At 33.2% G+C, this 17,108-nt stretch overlaps 1 protein-coding gene across 1 annotated transcript in view; it reads right to left on the reverse strand.

The window, feature by feature from the left end:
* Positions 1 to 769: 769 nt before the first annotated feature.
* The window catches only part of BTBD8 (BTB domain containing 8), a 110,554-nt gene continuing 94,215 nt past the window's right edge, over positions 770 to 17,108 (reverse strand). Inside the window, exons 10-18 of the mRNA XM_028087609.2 lie at positions 16,351 to 16,533; positions 15,522 to 15,659; positions 14,505 to 14,634; positions 12,002 to 12,063; positions 7,518 to 8,223; positions 7,176 to 7,260; positions 6,634 to 6,773; positions 2,649 to 4,976; positions 770 to 1,367 (exon numbers count right to left, since the gene is read on the reverse strand). Of these exons, the coding sequence (XP_027943410.2) occupies positions 898 to 1,367; positions 2,649 to 4,976; positions 6,634 to 6,773; positions 7,176 to 7,260; positions 7,518 to 8,223; positions 12,002 to 12,063; positions 14,505 to 14,634; positions 15,522 to 15,659; positions 16,351 to 16,533 (4,242 nt within the window). The 3' untranslated portion in view covers positions 770 to 897. The remainder of the gene's footprint in view (positions 1,368 to 2,648; positions 4,977 to 6,633; positions 6,774 to 7,175; positions 7,261 to 7,517; positions 8,224 to 12,001; positions 12,064 to 14,504; positions 14,635 to 15,521; positions 15,660 to 16,350; positions 16,534 to 17,108) is intronic.

Below are 17,108 nucleotides of genomic sequence, written 5' to 3' on the forward strand. Positions count from 1 at the left end.
TTGCTACCAGAATTACAGACTGAAAGACAATGTGATCAAGGAAATAAGGAACTAGCGTATATAGACACATGGAGAAAGCAAGCATACGTGTGTGTGTGCACATATACACACACACAGTTTAACTCAGTAACTCAAATGCCTCATGTACCCATTTTAAAATTAATATTTAGTGCAGGCTTACTGCTGGAACAGTTTCAAAATATCTCTAATATGGAATGGAAAACGAAGAGTGATTAACTATAAAGTCTATATAGGTGAAACAAATGGACAGTTATCCCACTTCTTTTGAACAAGGGCAGATGTCTCTCTCTGGATATACCCCAAAAAGAGAGTTACAAGGGATTCCATTTCTCTGTTTCAGTATCAATGTGACTGAAATTTGAAGTGCATTTACTTCACAATTTCCTGGACCTGCAACGTTGGGAAAGTGAAGGTTTTTTCTAATATTCAGCTATCAGGCTCAATCTGAGTTTGAATGGTACTCACTGATTAACTCTACATAAATTGACACAAGCACAATAAGTTTTTTATTGTTAAATTACTGTTACCATATGCAGAGCAAAAAGTAAAGGGGCTGATCTACTTGTGCATTAACATTTTAAATTCTTGAATTATAAACAAGTGAACAAATGATCAGTTAGGAAAGGAAAACTGAAGGGTTTCTTTATAGTCTACTAATTTCTCTAATAATAAAACATGCTCAAAAATTTTAGAAAAACACCTTTTTCTACATATGATATATTAATAAACAAATTGTTTACCTCAATAAACTGTAAAGACTCCCTCAATATTAAGGACAGTCTATCTCTGGCTAATGCAATTATTATTTAGATATAATATAAGCATCAAAAAATAAAGTGGTAGCATAGTTCAAAATTTTCCAAAGTGTTAATACTCTTAATGCTGAGTTTCCAGTTCCAGAATTGTCCATTCCCCTTGGGGTGAACAATCTTCAGAGGAAAAACTAGCCATGGTGATGCTTGCTGAGGAATCATCAAGGGGAGAGGTTAGTTCACTCCATCTGTTCAAAGTGTCAACATGTGCATTACCCTGAGGTTTTGAGCTGTCTCGTGCTAAAAGTAGTGTCTGATTGATTAGATACTGTGCTAAATTTAAGTCTTCAGGAACAGAATTCGTAATATTTAAGTTTGAATCCTGTTCAGAGAGCAGTTGCTTTAATAGTGTCCAATCTTGTTCTGCAAAGTGCTGATCATCTTCAAAATCCATGTCTGTAACATGTGTTTCTGATTCCATTTTCTGCTCAAATGCTTCTATTACATCCATCTCATATATTGGAGAGAGGGTTTTTGAAGGCCGATGGTCATACATGTAGGTTTGTGCCAGTGTGTCACAATCATCTATGTCTCCTGAAATAATTCATAATACTACACAATGTAAAAATTGCACATGTTGGTACCCCTCAGAGTTTTGTAGAACAATATTAAAACAATATAATAGTTATAGTCCAAAAAAACAGAATGGAAAAAATAACACTTATACAAAATTGACAAGATTATTGAGGCATTTCTTTTTCTATATTAAAAAAAAAAACAAAAAACAACAACCGAAGGATGTTTAGCAGCAAAATCAACATAGGCAACTAACAATAATTCTCCATACTTTAATTTGAAAACTTGTGATACAGAAAACAAAAATTATTTAAACATAAACACAGAATGTGCACATGTATCTAATTCACTACAATATGAAATTAAAGAGAAAAAAAGACATGGTTATTTGATGGTGACTTTAAGTTAAGTCAGTTCCAAAAGGGGAATAAATACATTTTATCTAAAGCCTTATTTGTATATTGCACATGCAAAAGAGGATGCAAGCAAGGACAAACAAAAAAATACAACTTTAAAGAGCTCCCTATTGTTGTGATTTTGCTGAACAAGGGCTATTGATCAGCGTTTTTCTTAGTTCTGATATACAATAGCTATGCAGTCAGCCACTATTGCATATTTTAAATGTGGGTCATTAGTTTAAATTACTATAATAAGGAAGACAAACACACAAAACAATTAGACAGGAAATCATCTATGCATATGAAATAAGCCTGGGCTTTTTTCATATATTATCGTTGCTTCTAAATATAATCTCTTTTAGGAAATTTATCTTTTTACTTGAAAATTTTAGAATTATAGTGATCCTCAAAGTCTTAATCTCTGTAAAATGCATATAAATTGTAATAATTAATCTAGTTAAAATAGTTCAGTGCTTTTAGTGATATTACTATAGTTATTGCACAGACCTCTTAGATATATACTAGCATAGTCCATAAAACATATCCAATGTATAATAAAATTTCTAATAGTCAAGAATTCTATGTTAAATTAGACATAAATAACTAAATAGCAAACTAAGTTTTTCTCTTTATTCTTTCATGTAAAATCTCTTAATAGTTTAGCTCTAATAATAACCAAAATTTTACTAGATCTTAACTCTGCACTAGGATTTTAAGGGAACAATAAAGATTAACTAGTTAGTTTTCATATTATTAAGAAATTTAAGTCTTCATTTGAAATTTGTATCTGTTGCTTAAGTAATTATTCTAACTAAAATAAAACATTCGGGGCTACCTACAACTTTAAAATTCTATAAACTCATTTTCTTATGGATTTAGCATTTCTATTTCTGTACGTTACCTGCAGATAAAGCAATATTAGCTTTTTTGGTAGCTGTAGAATGGTTCTCTTTCACTTGACCTTCCTGAGGCAGAAGTTGACTCCGACAGGAGTCCAGAAATTTTGTAGAGCTGTTCTTTGGTATGTCAGAATTGGGTTCTCTTTGATGAAGCTCCAAATGACATGGTCTTTCTTGAGATTTTATATCATTATCTGAGAGTTTGCTACGTTGCTGAAAGTCATTATCTACATTGCTTCCCCTGTTTACTTGTTTATCTTCTGGAAGAAGCTGTCTGCCTCCTTTGGACAGGACATCTACTGTGAACTTTTTTCCTGTGGCTGAAGCACTCTGTTTATCTTTTCTTGATGAGTCAATGCTGCTGGGACCCAAGAGAGAGCTTTCGTTTTTATGTACACTATTGCCTTTATCTTGTTTACATTCTAAAATACTACCTTCACGTCCTTGTGTGTACCTGGAATAGCATGTCTTTCCATGATGTTCGTGAGAAATGCCATCAAAAACATCAGAAGGTGAAAGAGAATCTACAGAAGGCTGAAAGGCAGTATGGGCTTCCCCTTCATCAGATCCTAGTTCTTCACATTCATCTACTGAAAGTAAGACTGATCTTTTAAAATTTTTAGTTGCAGAAAACTCGTGATTTTCATTTTCTGTTGCATCTTCGAAAGCCAAATTAATTATTCCCTGAAACTGCTGAGGAGCTGAGTTAGATGTACAGAAATTTTCTCCAACATTTTCAGCTTCAGATCTTTCATCTTCTGTTTCATCTGCTGAGGAAGAAACCTGATCTACTTCTTGAGCAAAATGGACACTGCCTCGTAGAATATTTTCTTTTTCCCTAGGGTGGACTACTGTAGATCGAGACCAAATTTCTGGCCGTTTCCTAGGAATCTCGTCATCACTTGTCGAATTAACTTGGAAAAGATCATTACTACTTTGCTTTTTCATTTTCACCTCAATTCTTAAGTTACTGTCATATATTTTTAATTCTTCAGGAGTACTGGTATCACTGCTACTTCTTCCAAGAAAATCATGGCACAACATAGTGCCACATTTAGAAATACCTCTGTCATTTGACCCATCATCATCTTGAGACCCTCCAGCATCATAGTCTTCAGATCTGGGCTTTATGTCATCAGAGGATGTGGTGGCACTGCCAGTGTCAGATTCAGGACTCTCTCTCTGATGCAGACCACTGGCACTCAAATTCCAGTGGCTCAGAAATGGAACTTCTGGAGTTTCATGGCTCTCTGGAGTTTCTGTTGTTTCCATATCTTTAGGAGAATTTTTTCCTGATATTTGTTCCAAAACACACTTGGAGGAAATATCTGAGTCTGCTGTAGCATGTTTGATTTCACTCATAGCAGAGTCATCAGACAAGTGACTAGGAATTTTCTGTTCTTCTACATGAATTTTAGATTTTCTGTCATCTTGGACAGAATTTAAGGTACCATTTGTCCTTTCAGGAACACATGGTAAAACATCTTTGACACATTTAATGCTTAATCTTTTGTTTATATCTTGTTTCCCTCCTTGCTTCTCCCTATCTGATACTGAATGGATTTGCTCTGCATTTGCTGAGTCTAAATCACAAACAGGATTAGAGTTCAAGGAGTTTTCACTGGGATTTGAAATCATGGATTTTAGGACAGTGGTGTTATAAAATTTTGGATCTGCATTATCACTCCCATCAGAAAGGCAATGTATTTTAGCTGTGTTGTGATGATCTGATTCTTCGCTGGAAAATTTTGTTTCACTTTTATGTGAACAAATCCGTTTTGACTCCAGTTCATGCTTTATTGATTTATCCAGATTTGAAATAGTTTGGCATTCTAATACTAATTTCTCTTTCTCTTGATTGCTTAATGGCTTTTGTGGGTCAGGTTTGCATGATGCCTGAAATGCTTCTCTACTGCTGATTTCTGATGTGAGATTAATTAGAGGTTCATGAGGCTTCTGTTCAGAAATATCATCCTTGTTATTATTATCATGTACATCATGAAATATATTTTCTTGGACAACACATGTTTCACTTTTTAAAGGTCTTTGAGAAGAAGGCTGAGTTTTCAATATAACCTGTCCAGGAAGTGTTTTCTGTTTTGAATCTTTATTACTCAAAGTTTCACTTTTCTTAGACTGATTTAAGTTTTTAGACATTGCTGCTATTTTTGCATTAACCTTAGGCAAAGGTGTGTGTCCTTGCTTGACAATTTTTTTCTTAGGTGTTTGTTTATCTGTAGTTGTATTGTGATTCAATTTTGTCACATTTTCATCAGACTGCCTTGAAGAGACTGAAGATTTTACTGAATTTGGTGACTCTCCTTGAGATCCTAATAAAAGAAAATTAAAAAATATAATGTACTTTCTAGTTTGTGAATGAAATGCAATATCTGTTTTTAAATTACATTAGAAGAAATAAAACAATGAAATGACATATCTATGACAAAGGACAAAAGATTAGGTGTTAGTAACATGATAAAATAAAAAATATTTTATTATAAATATAGGGGGACTATTCCAGCATCTTAGCAAAATTACTTAAACAGGATCTTTCTTCCTCAAGAGTCTTGATCCTTATGCCAGAATTGGATTTGCATAAATAAATGAGGGTGGAAAAATCTGATTTTCTTATATCAAAAGAGCAGGAAGGGTCTTCCCTTCGACGTTTTTGGGGAAAAAAAAGACTGTTCCACACAGCTGAAAGAAGGATCAAGCTAAATATAAAATAGAAATGTTGAAATTACTGTTTTTTTTACTGTTCAAACATGAACAAAACTAATTTACTTCTCATAACAAGATCATTATTATTGTAGATCATTTGGGTTAACTACTTAGATGTGCAGTGGAAACTAAAACTGGTAATTGGAGGGCAAGGATTAATTTTGAGAATCTATTTGTTTACACTGGTTGAGTCCTAGAGATGATAATTAAAACTATCAAACAGAATTGCCAAATCTTTTTAAATGTTTAATTTTTAGTTATTACTAGAATTAGAACATGAATAATTTTTCTCTGGCTTATTTTAAAATTTGCTTTCAGTATTAATTCATTATCAAACTCAAAATTGTTTTTAGGTTTTTACATACTGCTCTTAACCTACATGAATGCTTAATGCATAAAGCAAATTAATTTATTAAGTCAGCAAAGTATGCAACCTGATCAGTATGCTTTTCTTTCCTAGAACATGGCAAAACAACAGGCACAGCACAGAGGGAAAAGGGAAAATTCTTCTTCCTATATATCACAGTTCTCATGACTGCACCATTACTTTTTTTTTATGTTATGTTAATCACCATACATTACATCATTAGTTTTGGATGTAGTGTTCCGTGATTCATTGTTTGGGTATAACACCCCGTGCTCCATGCAGAACGTGCCCTCTTTAATACCCATCACCAGGCTAACCCATCCTCCCACCCCCCTCCCCTCTAGAACCCTCAGTTTGTTTCTTACTTTTTTAAAGGGCTCTAATATTAGTGCTGGTTTTGCACATGGAATTCCTATAGTTATCAATGAAACTGAAGAAACCTGGGCATAATATATAAAAGGACCAAAAATACAGATAACTTAGTGACTGCTTAATTATTTCTCATAAAAGACAATAAAAACCAAACCCACACCCTGAAATACCAAAATACTTATCTAGGGGCACCTGGGTTTCACTCTTGGTTTTGGCTTAGGCTCAGGTCATGATCTCAGGGTCCTGAGATCCATCCACCCGCCTCCTCCCCAGCTCTGCCCTCCAGAGCCTACTTGGGACTCTTCCTCTGACCCTCCCCCTGTGTGCAGGCCCACGCTCTCTCAAATAAATAAATATTTAAAAAAAACTTATCTAAAAGCAAAAGTGTGTAAAATCTCTATAGTATTACACAAATGTAAAATGAGTGAAACCATGTTCTATTCTTATTTGTTGCTAAAGTTCCAAATCAGAGTTCTGCTTATTCAATTTAAACACAGAAGTAATACCCAGGATTATATCAGCTTTACCTTGAGTTTTAGCAAGATTAGACGAGGCATTTTTTGTCCTCTGTTGAGCTGTAGCACATCCACTGCCATTTCCTTTTTTCTTTAAAATTGCCTGTGGTACTGGATCACTATATCCTTTGCTAGTGACCTTCTTTAGCACACTAAAAAAATGATTTGCATTCAGTACTGCACTCAGATAGCAACACATGAACTTTTAAAAAACTCATATACGAAATATATTTTTTCTCAAAGAAATTAAAAAGTATCTTTTTTTCAAAAAATAGAAAAACCTTATGTTCACAGGTCTTTAAGTTTATAAGCCTGCAGGTCAAGTATGACAAAGCAATACATAATCAAGTTCCACAAGTGTAATCTATCATTTTGTATCAATAATCATTTTTCATATACTATTTTCGTTTAATAAAATTTTAAAATATTGTGTAAATAAATACATTCTCTAACAAAGAAGAAAAGATATTTTTAAGATATTTAGCTAGAAGTTAGCATATAATTAACTTTCAGAGAAAGCTACTATAGAGGTAAAATAACGAATGAAGATTTACCTGCTACTTATATTAGTTTCTTCTTGAATGCCTTTTTTATTTGAATTTCCATTGGTAACTTTTGAAACGGGTCGAGATTTTACTGCTGTAAATTAAGAAAAAGTCAGTCATGAAACAGAACACTGAATATGTAAAAGTCATGCATAAATTCACTGGCCAGACACTATATCCAAAAATAAACGTTAATGTGGGAAGAAGTATGTTTTCTCTCAGTTTGCATGAGCACATGTAAATAAATGCCTTTTTGCATCTGAAACTAAATAAACATCCAAACACAGAATCATTTTTTTCTAGGAACTTTAACTGTCAGGAGCTATTCAAAGTGAGGGTACTAAAACCCACCTACAGTAGAAGTTTTGGTACTTTCCACACTGTTTTTCATCATCTGTCCTGGAGATTCACAAAAGGACAGTTTATCACCAGAAGGCTTCTCTTCTCCTACTGATCCATTTTCTTTTGGTTCATCCAGACATTCAGTGGAAATCAGTAATTCCATACTTGAACTGGTCGATCTGCTGGAAGGCCCTGCGATGCTGAGGCATGGAGAATCTTTTCCTGTCACTTTCTTCGAAGGCTTTGATTTGGCTTGCACATTTAAGTTTCCAGTGAGTACCTTGGGTCTGGCACCTGTAATGTGCCCTTCCTGATTTCTCACTCCTTTCTCATTTAATGAATTTTTCTGTCCATTTGCTGCTGCTGCTGATCTTTCCACAGCTTGTCTAGGCGACGTGTTTGTTGACTTAGCATTATCACTGTTTTCTGTTTGGGACTTTATTATAGCTTTGGGCTTTCCAGAAACATTCTTTCCCCCAGTTTTAAGTTCTTTTGTAACCTTAGATGCTGTTTTTGTACCACCCTTTTCCTTTAAATCATCATGTTTCAAGGTTTTATTTACAGTGTTTCTATTAGTACTTGAATGTCCAGATGCTCCTAATCCATCAGATTTCATCTTTTGCTTAGTAGAGGGATAACTCCAACAATCCTTCTTGATATTTCCTCTCCAAGATTTGTTTTTTATAATACCAGAGTCAGAAACTTGTCTCCTTTGCTGCAAAGAAGAAAAAAATTCTTTATAACTTGACTGAAGTCTTTGACTTATAGTACTTTGTTTCAATAAGCCAGCTTTTCAAAGAGGAGAAAGATCACATTATGATATAGGGCCACTCAAAATTTGAATTATCTTTGACCATTTGAATGTATCTTTAGTCACATTCCCTTAATTGAATCTGAATATAGCATAAAAAATTAAAAGGCAATTCTTTTTTAAAAAGGCGTACTATTTAGCTTTGTGAAGTTATGGCAGAGAGGTGTCAGGATGCCGTGGGTCAATGATAACAATGCCCAATATTTTTTGAGGGCCCACTCCCAGGTTCTGTGCTAAAACACTTTCATACATTATCTCACTTAATACTCACAATACTCCTATGAGAGAGCTCCTGTTGTTATCTCTGTTTCGTAAACAAGAAACAGGATTAAAGCCGGTATGTGATTTACCAAGGTCACATGCTTGTAAGGATGGAAGTAGGACCTGAGCTCATGATTTACTGCTTTAAGCAGACAGTATAATGCCGGCTTATATATGGTATAATTTGAGGGACATTATAAAGATTTTCATTAAAAACTGTCTCTTCAATCCTATCCAAATGCCAGAAATTTTATCACTAAAGATTTAATCCTTGGAGCTGGGGGCTGCAGGCCCCTGGGAAACGAGACAGTACATCTGAAAAGTTTGGCTTTTGGAAGAAACAAAACAGTAGTAATACAGCTCTGGCTATATGGAGAAAGTGGAGGAAAAGGGGTCCTAAAAACAGGTGAAGTAGTTAAAAAGAGGGAAAGAGGACACTTAAGACACTGAAGACAATGAGCCTATATCATTTTGGTTAGAACCAACCTTCCTATGGAAGGAAACAACATTTTAAAAAGTGGTAGGAAGTGCAGAATAAAACTGTAAGATTATATTGCCACTCTTTATGAAATACGTACCCCCCTTTGAAAAGCTGTATGAAACTGCAGAGGTCTGAGGAAAAGCCTGTGCTGTCTTCATCTTTTTATCCCTTAGAACTGTGCCTATGACACACTGGGTACTTAAAAAATGTGATGCATGTTGTCAAACCTGAGCATATATTGGTATACAGTTCAAGGGCTAATATTTCTGAATATAGAAAACTTCCATTTACATTAAAAATTTGTCTAAGATAAAGATAACATATATGGGGGGTGCGTGCACGCACACATACACACACACACACACACAAAGTAATAAATAACCTGGCTAAGTTTAAGGAAAAGCTAGGTGTAGTGCTAATAAAGGTAATCATTAGGTTCTTAGCTCTTATCTTTAATTGACTTAGGATATTTAAGAAGTCATTAACATCTCTGGGCCTCATATTCTGTATTTCTAGAGGGTGGAGACTGGTCCTACTCAGTGCAGTGTTCCAGGATTCTATGTAATATTTATAAAGTTCAAATAGGTTTGGTCCTCATTTTTTGTTTTCTTGATCAAATCTTAGCTCAAAAAATAACCTTTCTCTATTTTTAATACCTAAAACCAGGTAGAGTTCTGATTTTAGACTTCTTCTCCCCCTTAAAACTGATCTACTTAACTTACCATGTCCTTGAATCTGTCTATTTTAAATTTAGCATCATGCTATGGGTGAGATTTATGCAGTATAGAGGGTAACCGTACTCCTTTAGAAACTTTATATTAACATAGTATAGCATGATGAGGATTCAATGTATACACATACCTAGGCATTCTCTAATTTACATCTGCAAAGTTTACATGTATTTCTTATATACAAATGGCCAGGTGGGAAGATGCATGCTACTGACAAATATGAGACCACATGCTATTGAGAAAAATGAGAAATAGAGGACAACTCTCGAGAGAATTCCCCTTAGACACCCTTTTGGTTCCAGGACTATTCCTTTTTTGTTGTTGTTGTTTAACTTTTTATTGTAGTAAAATTTACACATAATCAAAAGAAGATAGAATAGTATAATGAACCCCCCTGTACCTATTACCCAGCTTTAACAGTGATCAGCTCCTGGCCAGTTTTGTTTCATATATAACTACCACTTTATTTTGAAACAAGTCCCAGACATCATTACTTTAAGTATTCTGGTACCAGCACTCTTCTTAAATCTGTATTACCTCATTAACCTTCTCCCACTTTCAGAAGATCTCATCTCTTCTTGTAAAACACATTTATTCATTCCATACTTACTGAGCACTTACTACATACCAAATAACTGCACATTAATTATTTCACTTAATTTTCACAATAATTCTGCTAGGTTTTATCAGTCCATTTTTACAGACAAGCAAGCTCACATATGGCCGAGATAACAAATGTGAAGTCAAGCCCACACTGTCATGGCAACTGTGCCAGGTGGCAGTGTTGCATCCCTTGTGCTTGGCTGGAGAGCCTTCTTCCTCCACCCAGCCTTCCCTCCCACACTCCCACACAAACTTTTCCCGCCCCTATGTAGGGGTAGGCAAAAACACCTTAGGCAGATAAAAAATGACGCTGAGAGGCCCCAGGAAAACTGTACCCTGCGTTCGGCCTTTTGGCCTCATGGAGGCCACACATTTTCCATTTCACTGCCTTACAAAACCAATAGAAATCTAGGTAAGGATTTAAAAAAAAAAAAAGTGAAGTCAAGGTTTTAATTCTTATTATATGATGTCCAGCAGCCATTTCAGTATACTGCCCTTCTGAGGGGAACATATTACCCTGTTTTCTTCCCACTGTGGTTAACAGTATAAACCTTCGGGCAACCTGAATGCCAGGAAGCTAAGGAAGAGCAATGAGAGTCTGTTCTCTTTCACTGTAAGGCAAGGAAAGAAGAAAAGCCTGGTTGATAACAGTGAGTAGAACAGCAGAAAGAAAGGCAGATAGGGTAATTCTTAGGGGGCCTAAAAAAAACACTGGGGATAAGAGGGAACATAGAGAAAAATATCCTAAGTTACCACTTCTTAGAGTATGTTCTGTGGAACTGTACAGTATAACTAAGAATGGTCAAAGGGGGGTCTAGCAGCGTTCCATGCTTAGGGGAAGAAAACTGTTTCACATTATAATAAATACACCAACTCATTTGTGTGTGGGAAGGGGTAAAAAAAAAAAAAAAAGACAAAATTTACCATCTTAACCATTTTTAAGTGGGAAGTCCAGTAATGTTAACTATATAGACCTTGGGCAACAAATCTCTAGAACTTTCTCATCTTGTAATACTGAAATTCTATACCCACTGAAAAATTGCCCTTTTCCTTATACCTCCAGCCCCTGGCAACTGCTATTCTCCTTCTTGTTTTTCTGAGAGTTTGACTACTTTAGAATACCTCATATAAATACAGCAAGTAACTTTTAAAGTAAAACACAACTAACTATACTCTTGGTACTGATTGCCTTTTTCACACCAAAAATGTACTGTGTGAATTAAAATCTTAGTATAGAGAAAACTGGGCCAACTAAAATCTTCTTTAAGAAGTAGGTTAATTAGAAAATTAGACATTGAATTAGGTCTAGAATTTTAGAGAACTTCTCATCTGTTGGAATAGCTCCAATATGTTAGTTGCCAAAAAGGTTTTCAAGGAAATAAAAAAGGCAGAATATTTCACTTCCTATGCCAGCTGGATATTAAAAATCCACATCATTTAAAAATTTCTAGAATATTTGCTTGATTAAAGACTCAAAATTATTTTCATTAAGAAACAGCTTTACTTAATGAAAGAATACATTTAAACAATCACTGAAATATAAAATAATGAAATTTAAATTATTTAGCTTCTTTTTTCATTTGGACCTGTAAAATTTTAAGTTTACCTGAGAACTACTGAATACAGGCTTTTTGCCAAGTCTTCGATCATCACCTTTGTCAAATGCAGCTGTAGAAAGAAACAATTTATTTTTATAGGAAACACTAACATTACCATAAAAGTAGAGGGAAAACAGTATGCTAGCAGAAAAAGGTTATGTTTTAATGGAAGTAACTTAAAAAAGGCTAAAAGCAATCTAGTACACACAAATAATTCCATATTATATTTTAGAACTTCTTTTTTAAAGAACCCCATTTTCAATCTTATTTTCTGGTCTCTGGATTTTATATTATTAAAATTAATAAATAATAAGTATAAAATCTCATGAGAGGATTCATACATTTACAAAAAAAACAGAATTTTCTCAAGCTGTGAAGTTTTATTAGAGATAAATGGTTTCATTTAGTTCTCCAAATTTCAAAAAATTATGGATTGTGGCAAGTATAATATTTTATAAACCATTAAATATGAGAAAGTGTCTATCCTAAAAAAATGTAAAAATACTCTGTTGAAATTAACTACAAATATTTCCTGGTTTTGCAGAGATATCATGAGGAAGAAGGAAAGAGAAGAGAAAAAAATAAGGTCTTGTTGAAAATAAAACAAGAAACAATCTTCAAACCTATATCATTCTTTTTAGAATTAATAAAAATTCACTTTCTAGATTAGGTTTAAATGGGAATTATTGGGGAATTCATGTTTTTATGTTCTTCAAATAAGAATTTGAATGACGTCAGGAAAATATATAGAAATAATGGGATGAGAGATATAAATATAGTTCAGCTAATGTATTTATTTCTTTTGAAGGTTATATTTCAAACTATTTAAAACATAATTTGAAGAAATATCATCTCCAAAATTATTTGATATTTATTGAAACAGCTGATGAAAAAAATATTAAATTATATGTAACATTCCCATTGCATCTTCTACTACTTGTGTTCTATAGGATCTGTGCTATAAGACAAAGCAGGATCCTAGAAATGGTATTACAAGGACTGATTTATAGTAAGCAAATGATTTTGCACTATCCTATACAAAAAGAAATTAATATAAGATTTCTCCCAAAGGTCAGTAACTCAATTAGAATATAAGAAATGCTATAACAAGGACAATCTAGAATCATTCCTTTATCTGGGGTTTCCCAATGCAGAAACTATCTGTAAGTCAGGACTCATTATAATTCAACATACTGAAGATTAAAAAAAAATATTATTACACTGATAGGATAGATTGAAAAGTTCTTTTTGACAATTAGTACAATTACCAATAACATTTTATTTTACATATGTATACATATATATGTATTTGCATGTATTTTTAATTAGTACTTTATAGAATTAAGATAAAGAGCATTGTTTAAGGCACAACTTAACTATGAAATCCTCTAAAATGAAGAAAAACAAAGTTTACTACCAATCAGAAGAGAGCTAAATGACACCTCATGCAATGCTGATCTTATTTCTTCACACTGAATAGATTTTTGTAGTAAAAACTGTCATCTAAAAATCAGTATAGAAATAGTCACAAGGAAAAAAATCTCAAATTCCTGAAGACCTTGTGATTTTCATTGTTTCATGATTTTCTTTCATTATTTTGTTGGAATTTCTGTGAAAAGTGCTCTTCAGTTCACATCTAGCTACACTATCATGTTATGCTCATAATGCAAGACAGAGCAAATCATATTCTGACTATCCCATTAAAGAATTTAACATATCTATGTACTATCAAGAATATATCACATATGGCTTTCGTGTTTTATAGTACAAAAACGTTCGTTTCCTAAAATATAGTCTCTTAAAATGTTTTTAAAAGTATACTTGCTGAATCTGCAAATATTTTTTCTAAGGCACCTGCTTTAACCCAAAAATAGTCATGAAGCCATTTTTAGTTCCACACCCTCAAAATTTTTATCTTAATATTTTTGAAACAAACATACATTCTGAGCATTATACATCTTTTATTTAATGCTAACGTTTCAAATGGTACCTATTAAATGTCAGAGACTACTGTGAGGCTCCTGAGGGACACTCCGCAATAGCACACACCGTATCACTGAACCAATCAATTGTGAAATAAAGCCATCTAGTTTAGACAAAACCACAAGAAATGATATATTATGCAAAAGATGGAAAAGCTTTCCGGCAAAATATATTTAAAAAGGAAGAGAAAGTATGTTTGGTAATATGTTCTACATGGATTACATTTTCCTATACTTCTAATCTCTTTATAAGAATGCTTTTAAGCAAATTTAGCCGGAACATTGCTGCTAATACAGAGTAGGATTAAAAACTGATAAATAAATATATAAAGGAAATGAATCATTTTCTAAGAACAGCAAAGCATGATTTATTAAAACTGCCTAAACATACTATCACTAGTTTCAATTAGCAAGCTACTATTGAACAGAAGCAAACAATATTAATCCTACCACTTATTAGCATCCCCTCAAAATATCTCTTGTCACAGAGATCATAAAATAAGGATAAAAAATCTCAAGGCTAACATACCTGCTTGGATTTTCTGTTGATCATCTGTGCTCATCAGCTTCCAGCTTTCTGTGTGACGAACAGCATAGAAAGACTGAACCAGGAAGATCCAGAGCTTATCACGCAGAGCCTGGATCTTGCACGTAAAACCCTGTGTTCAAGCAACAAATCAGCAGCTGGTGAGAGCCACATTGTCATAGCAACCAGTCATTATTCCTTTCCGAATCTACTTACTCCTAAGCTAGATCAATGATGTCATCACTTAGATTTTTTAAATCGTCGGGTACATGTTATTTATGAAGGCTTACTCTTCAAAAACAGAATTTTATAGTGAACATGAAGCTAAACCTTATCCTTTTAACCAAACATTATTTTAAATCACCAGTGGCCTTTACATGAATACCTTCTACAGCCTTTTCAAATCAACTATGACATTACAAGGTCAAATACTCTATGTAACAGTAATAAATATGATGAAATTTTTTATCTTTTTTGTTGAACAAATACAAAATGTCAGTAATTTGCAATAAGCTTACTAACACTGATTAAGTATATTTAAAAATAAGTAATATCTTAATTTTGCTTTTTCTTAGTCAATCCAATTTTAAATATGATTTTTTCCTGAAGACAAAAAGGAATTAAGAATATATTATAAAAATAAAAATACTGATTATTAAAAATTCTAAAAAATTATTTAAAACTTTAAGTTTATATATAGGACATTTAATATAGTGACGGGGAGAAATACTAGAGTTACACTGTACCAATTAATATTGTTAAGTTCCAAACTATGTTTAGAATTAGTGAGTCAAACTGCCAAATTCTGAACTTTTGCAGTAAGTCTGTTTAGAGGTAAATGAAATTAAAAAATTTTTATTTTATGAAAAATTCCAAACAGACACAAGGGTAGGGACTATAACCAACCCCCCATCACCTAGTCTCAAGGAACCATGCAACATTTAAAATGTGCATATATTTTAAAATCTTAAAACAATTCAAATATTATATCATTTAAATAAATTTCATCACTTTCAATACCATTTCCTTTGTAATGTCAGAGTTCAGTAACGTGTCCAGAGCCATAAGAAGAGAGCAACTATTCTCAGTGGTAATGTTTTCTTCAATTGCTTTTAAAATTTTGTCCAATAGATCAGCTGTGCTGCTCATTGCTTGTGACTACAAAACAAAGAAATTTATATTTAATAGGAATACATGTAAAATGTGTAAGAAATGTGAAAGTCTGGCTTAACAACAGACCATTTATCATAACTGGCCATATAAAGTCAACCAGAAATCTTATCCCCTGTTAATAATATAATAATTATTATAATTACATAGTTACAATAACCATTATTATAAAAATCCCTTTCCTTTAAAAAAATATCTGCACACAACACACACACACACACACACACACACACTCTGTTCCTAGGAGGCAAAATAGTCCTAAAAACGGAACTAGAAATAAATAATCAAAGTTCTTTATTCAATAACTAAATTTAGAACAAGTGGATCCCCAATAAGACTGAGAATTTTGCATGGACCATAACTGTATTACTGACAGAATAGTATCTTTATGACTGGTTTCTAAAATATGGCTTATGCTGATTGAGAGCTACTGTTGGCCAGAGTTACATTATGCCTTGCCAGTGCATTCATACCTGCCCCCTCCTGCCTTCATTATCTTGTGAGCCAAAAATCCTGTCCATCACTGCTCTAAATCCTATGCAAGCGTGCCATCTGCTATGGAATTTATTTAAGTCACATTAATTTAATCAAAGGCAACCTGCGTTTAAAAACTCTTACATAATGGTAATCAGAATACAAAGATGGGGCTAAATATAGGATATGATTTTAGACATAGTACCTGTAAGAGAAGAGCAAAATTTTCACTTTGAATGATCTTGGAGAAGTTTTCTATAATAAATGCAATACATTCTTCTTGCAGCTGAGATGCCATAGTCAGTGCTACTTCTGTCCACTTCACTCTGGGTAAACTGATGATTAGCCTGTCACTTTCCATCAGAAGAAAAGCAGCGTTCTTATCATTCTTGTAATTTTAAAAAAATTGGAAAAAAGTTAATTACTATTCATAATATAACTTTCTAAGCAAATAAAATACTTTTGTTTTCTTATGATGTTTCCTGCAAAAAAACCCCAAAATTCCAGGTAGCTAATGTCTTTGTCATTACTTATAATACTTATTTGTTCATTCAGAATTATCCAAAAGGGCAAAATCTGAGCTGGGAACAAACTACCTCTAAAAAACCTGAGAACAGAGGTATAATATAACTACAAAGAAAAACTTCACCTCTCTGAGATTTTCACTACTGAATTAGTTTTTGTGCTTATAGATATCATTCATAATTGTATGGCTACACTGATATAACCTTAATTCTTTTCTGACTATAAAATACATGTACTTTATTACAAATTTAGAAAGGTTAAAAATTACTTATATTCTCCAGTGATTTTCTTCCTCCTAATTAGGTAAGACTCTTTATATTTTATTCATTTAATGATGATTCATTTTTATACCACAGGAAAAAAATATTCATGAATACTGATCTCTATGGAAGGCAGAATGACAATTTACAAATACCATGTGCTGCAAGGGAAAGGAAA

This window comes from Eumetopias jubatus, unplaced genomic scaffold (assembly GCF_037043125.1).
Source record: "Eumetopias jubatus isolate StellerSeaLion01/CBP00866 unplaced genomic scaffold, mEumJub1_p1.0 scaffold_4, whole genome shotgun sequence".
Classification (NCBI taxonomy): Eukaryota; Metazoa; Chordata; class Mammalia; order Carnivora; family Otariidae; genus Eumetopias; species Eumetopias jubatus.